This window comes from Arachis hypogaea, chromosome 16 (assembly GCF_003086295.3).
Source record: "Arachis hypogaea cultivar Tifrunner chromosome 16, arahy.Tifrunner.gnm2.J5K5, whole genome shotgun sequence".
NCBI lineage: Eukaryota > Viridiplantae > Streptophyta > Magnoliopsida > Fabales > Fabaceae > Arachis > Arachis hypogaea.
In genome coordinates, this window is record NC_092051.1 from 113,400,164 (window position 1) to 113,405,307 (window position 5,144).

The following is a 5,144-nucleotide window of genomic DNA, read 5'->3' on the forward strand; positions in this document are numbered from 1 at the left end:
AATCTTACTTACGTGGACCGTTAAGTTAACACATGTTAAGCAATAATTTAAAGGGACAAATCGCCCCCTATACAATTAACAAAACGTCGTCGTTTTGGAGAGCTCAAGAACACTTTACTTCTTCTTCTTTCTTTCGTTGTTCAACCATAACTTAATGCCATATTTCTTTTCTCCTCTCATCCTCTTCACGACCAGATCACTACCGAACCAACTCTCTTCTCTCCGTCTCCTCTTCACCATTTTTGGCCACCATCATCATTCACATTCACGGCACCACCATTCTCTGTTCTCACTGCACAACCCTACTGTCACCTCCTCCTTTTTTTTCTTCTTATTCTTCTTTTTCAGTTGAGTAATTTTATCTGTTTAAATATTTAAATTTAGTTTGGGATATGGTCTTACGAGTTGTCCTTTTTTGGATTTTGATTATTGGATACGTATATCTATTTAAAGTATCAATTTTTATGTGAAAGAGTAATTTGGTGATTATAGAATGTGTCAGTATTTGAATTGGTGTATTAGTGATATTTGCAGTCAAGTAGTTGTTGGTCCATGAAAAATCACTATCTTATTTTATGTAAGGTTCTTTACTTGGGATTTAGTGTAAAACCAAATAAAGACAGGGACAAACTAGTAAGAGAGAGAGATTGTAAAGATAAGGAGAAGAAAAAGGGTGAGAGGGTAGCTGTGATTGCGCTGTGGTTGCCAGCAGTGAATAGAGAAGTAAGGAGAGAGATATAGCTTTGTGTTTTTGGTGCGGTCAGAAGAAGAAGAAGAATCATGGTAGTGGAACAGTGCAGCGGAAACAGAGAATGATGGTGGCCAAAAATGGTGGAGAGGAGAATGAGAGAATGCAGAGAATAGTGCTGGATGTTGGTGATGATGGTGACAAAAAATGATGGAGAAAAGAAAAAGAAAAAGGAGTTGACCTAGTGCTGTTCTGGTTCGTGAAGAGGAGGAGAGGAAAAAAGAGAAGAAGAAGGTCGAGGGGTGATTTGTCTCTTTAAATTGTTGCTTGACATGTGTTGACTTAACGATCTATGTAGACAAGATCGGTTAGCTTTGGATAGAGACACTAACGAAGGAGGCGGAAGGTCAAAATTAGTGGTTAGAAATCGCAATATCATTTTCTAATTACTGAGGTGCGGAGTGGGAGTTCATAAAATGGTTAAGGGTGGGAGTAGAATTTTTCTTTATAAATACCAAGATGGTAATATATAACTTTTATATATTAGTGAGGGCATTTTAGTAAATTCCCTCTTCTTGGAGATTTCAAAGATCTTCATGGGACAGGTAGAGCTACTCATGTTCCTGTCCCATTTATTCGCGAGGGCGGGTCCTTGCCCCTGTGAAAATTTTACAGTTAGTCTCCTATCGTGAGTAATCCCCGTGGGTACCTGCTTTCACGGGTATCTTTGCCGTTCGTAGACCAAAAAAGAGAAATGTTTCTACTAATGCGTCAATTGCTCTAGGAAAAAATGGTTTCAAAGCAAAGTTTTTTCAGCATTTTTGAGGTTGGTATGCGAGTCAATCAAGCAGTCGTTCTGCTAGCCAACATCTAGTCACAGGGTAATCGGTCGATTTGTTCGGCTGGTTAGGTTAGGTCCGCAGACGATTGTTCTGTTAATTAGCATTGATCACAAGGTGATCTCGACCTATAGTGTTTATGTCAATGGATAGTTGGTTTGTAAGGGTAGGTTGGTAGGAGAGTCGGTCTATTGATCGGTTAACTGGCATCGGTGATGGGGCAGTCGATTGGTAAGTCAATAGTTGCTAGTCAATCGTCAGTTGTGAAATATATTTTAGTTATAATTAGAGTGCTATATGATATATTTTAGTTGTAAAATTAATAAGATAAATATTAAATATATAATGGACTAGGTGACAAGTTTACAGGAAAAGCAAACAATACATGATAACCACATCTAAGATACAAACAGCCCCCTTCTATAACACGAAGGCTCCACACCCCTGTTAATGTTCATTGCATTTCCATTTTACTGCATGATTATTAACTTGTTAAGCTTTTTATTGCCAAAGTTGTCTCCAACTAAAATCCGTGATCCACTGATGCTCAAACATGATTTAAACCATTGTTTTTTTATTGAGGACCATCAACAATAACAGAATTACACGAATAATTGTTCAGTATTCTCCCATTAAACATTCAAAAGTTAAAATACAAGTGAACATCAAATAAAAGAGAAAGAAAACAGAATCACAAATAGCCTACCTAGCAGCACTTAAGGTCGCGGTTAAAGATGGTTGGCAAGGGAAGCACAAAGCACTCGTCATGCTCACTCTCATTCTTATTTGGCTCTGCTAACCACTAGTTGAATACAGAACTAGCAGGACCAAAACACTGAAAGACTAACCATTTCCGTGCTAAATATGTGTGCTGTATTTGTCACAATTTCGTTGATATAAAGACAACACATATAAGGCATTCAATAGTGGATGAATTTCAATACATAGTAATAATATAATCTGTATTAAATTCAGGTGCTTCTGCTTCCTCTTATAAGCTCTAACATTTAGGCTTGAGCCACCCCGTTACATGCCTCTAGCACCTTTGCATCTGACTTATTTACTTCACTTTCTAATTTCTTGTCATATTCCGAGATACCAACTTTTCTGTGGCTTAGTACCTCTTCAACCCAATTTTGTAGCTGGCTGGTGGCCATTTCATCTGTTTGTGATAGTTAAAGGAAAGTTCAATCACAATAGTAAAACATTACATAAACTAATATATTAATTAGTACTAATTCATCCTTCTTATTTATTAATTGTATTTATTAACAAAAAATATAAAATTAGTCAAGATAATAACTACTTTATACTATAACTCTATTCCAAAAGTTCTGGATTTAAGTTCTACAGATAACAAAAGATGTTTTTGTAAATATATATATGATAAAGATATTTAAAAAAAATGTACATACAATAAAGGGTATTGAAGAAAAACATTTGGTGAGAGGCTACCTAACCGTGGGACGGTATGACCTTGAGGGTGCCTTATTATGAGGGGATTTTGAAAAGCAGAGGCGAGCTCCTCAGAAGGCAATTTAAGCCAATCTTTGTCACCAATGAAATGAACAGATTTTGCTTTTATGGGTTCCTTGTAGGCTACATCACATATGCTTGGATCTCTAAATTTGCATCCAGATATTGATACAAACAACTTTATCGGTGGATGTTCCTTCAACAACTTCCCCTGTGGATTTCATGTTCATTAATCAAATATTCTACCTTTATATTCTTCGTTTGAAAAAGAGATTGGTTTAGTTTTAGTTTTTATTTATAAATCAAATTACTAGTTGTAGCTTACCTGTGCTTGGTAACCTATTAGAAGTGCTGAAAGCGTTGCGCCCTAATAACAGAAAAGGAGTCAATCCGAGTGAGACAGTAGGACACATCTTAAGGTTATTATTAATAGAAGATTTTATATTTATTATATAAAATTTAATTTTGATGTACTGTCATGGGTATTAGTTACGTAATACCATATCATAAAAAAATAACTATTATTTTTATTGACTGCATGAATGATCATCCTTAAAGATGGATAAGATTGAACATTTTACACTGTCAGTACTCAAAATTAAACTCTTATATAAATACACAATAAATAAATAAATATCTAAATTTTACATATTGTTTTATAAAATTTTGCTAATGGGTAATTTTATCATATCTCTTTAAAATATATGTTAGCTAAATTTAATACTTTTTAATTATGTTATGTATATATAAAAAATTAACAAATAAATTAATTATTAGTATAAAATACACATTGAAAATAAATTAAATAACATATCTATTTATACACAAACATATAATAGTTAATTTGATAACTGATTTTTAATATGCACATAATATTTTGTTTATAAAAAAGTATAGGTAAATAGTATAAATATTGAATAACGTGAGCAACGGTTTATAGAGTGAAAAAAGCATGTTATTTCTTGACCCGAACTCAGAACCTCCCTAATCCCTATTGAGGTCCTTTATTCACCTCTTTGGCATGCATTCAGATTATTTAATCATATATAGAGTCCACAAGTTGTGAATATGAATGTAATTGTACCTGTGAGAAGCCAAGGAAGCCATCAAAGGGGCCATTGGCTGTGATGTATTCACATAAGTATGATATACACTCTTCCAAATTAGTATACTCCGTAAATTCCTGAACAAGAATTGTGTTGTGCATAATAATCATTTTTCTTTTCAGCTACATATTATCTCAAATGAAACAATTAAAAGGATACAGAGACAGTATCCTTACATTACCTTGTTGAATTGAAACCATTCAAAGTAGGGTGGAGGGAAGATTCCTTCTATATCTGACTTCCCTCCAGCAGGATATTTACCATCTAGGAAATCCTGTCACAAAATGCATATATAAACAGCTTTATTTCATATCATTTTTTTAATTAAAGAATTATATAAAAAAATTAAATTACAAAACTCTTTTGATGAGAGCCTAATCTCTTGCTACTTGAACAGCATGAAAGAAGCATGTTTACCAATTTACCATGTCAAATTTTGAAAATAGAGAAGGGTCCCATTTGCTTATTTGTTTTTTCAAGAAACTCCCACTAGTTCTGAACCCATGGAGGCACAGGATCTTCATCTTCTTTCCATTTTCTCCTTCCATGGCTATTTCACTTTCACCACCACCACAAGATGCTATTTGTAAGGACTGAGAAGTGTGCACGTTGGTACTTGGTACCTACCTACTTCACATTCAATGAAGTCAACTTCCAACAGCCCATTGCATCACACAGCGGGAGGTTGGTTGGTTATGCAACATATATTATCATTTTGTTTTTGTAACAAAATATAAATAAATGGATTCAATTTTAATATATTAAATTATCATCTAATTGTACTCTTATATAAATTGTGGCTATAATAATAATTATATGTAATAGTTATTATTATTATTATTATTATTATTATTATTATTATTATTATTATTAAATGGACAAGATTGTTAAACCGAAGCTTCGTCCTTTTTGGAATTTTGGCTAGTGTTCAACGCTTAAACTTACTGAATTTCTCTACCTACCTTTATTTTTGTTTTTGTTTATGATTTCTCCATCTACTTAACGGTGGCAGGTTGGTGTTGCACGTGCAAACTT

General features: G+C 33.7%; 1 protein-coding gene across 2 annotated transcripts; it reads right to left on the minus strand.

Annotated features, from left to right (window-relative positions):
- Positions 1–2,081: 2,081 nt before the first annotated feature.
- Positions 2,082–4,837, minus strand: LOC112754676 (dihydrofolate reductase). 2 transcript variants are annotated; one of them, XM_072220950.1, is made up of 6 exons: positions 4,535–4,837; positions 4,291–4,383; positions 4,088–4,186; positions 3,329–3,370; positions 2,988–3,214; positions 2,082–2,689 (listed from the first exon to the last, which is right to left on the minus strand). In XM_072220950.1, the coding sequence occupies exons 1-6, from the start codon at positions 4,655–4,657 to the stop codon at positions 2,686–2,688; spliced, it is 588 nt and encodes a 195-aa protein (XP_072077051.1). In that variant the 5' UTR covers positions 4,658–4,837; the 3' UTR covers positions 2,082–2,685. The 2 variants fall into 2 exon arrangements, with proteins under 2 accessions (XP_072077051.1, XP_025658169.1); XM_025802384.3 differs by having other exon boundaries at positions 2,983–3,214.
- Between the last annotated feature and the right edge of the window lie 307 nt (positions 4,838–5,144).

Coding starts and splice junctions, on each gene's coding strand:
- LOC112754676 (XM_025802384.3), bottom strand. CDS start 4,657: ATGGAAGGAGAAAATGGAAAGAAGATGAAGATCCTGTGCCTCCATGGG. Junction 4,187..4,290: donor AATGGTTTCAATTCAACAAG/GTAATGTAAGGA, acceptor ATTCTTGTTCAG/GAATTTACGGAGTATACTAA. Junction 3,215..3,328: donor TAATAGGTTACCAAGCACAG/GTAAGCTACAAC, acceptor TGAAATCCACAG/GGGAAGTTGTTGAAGGAACA.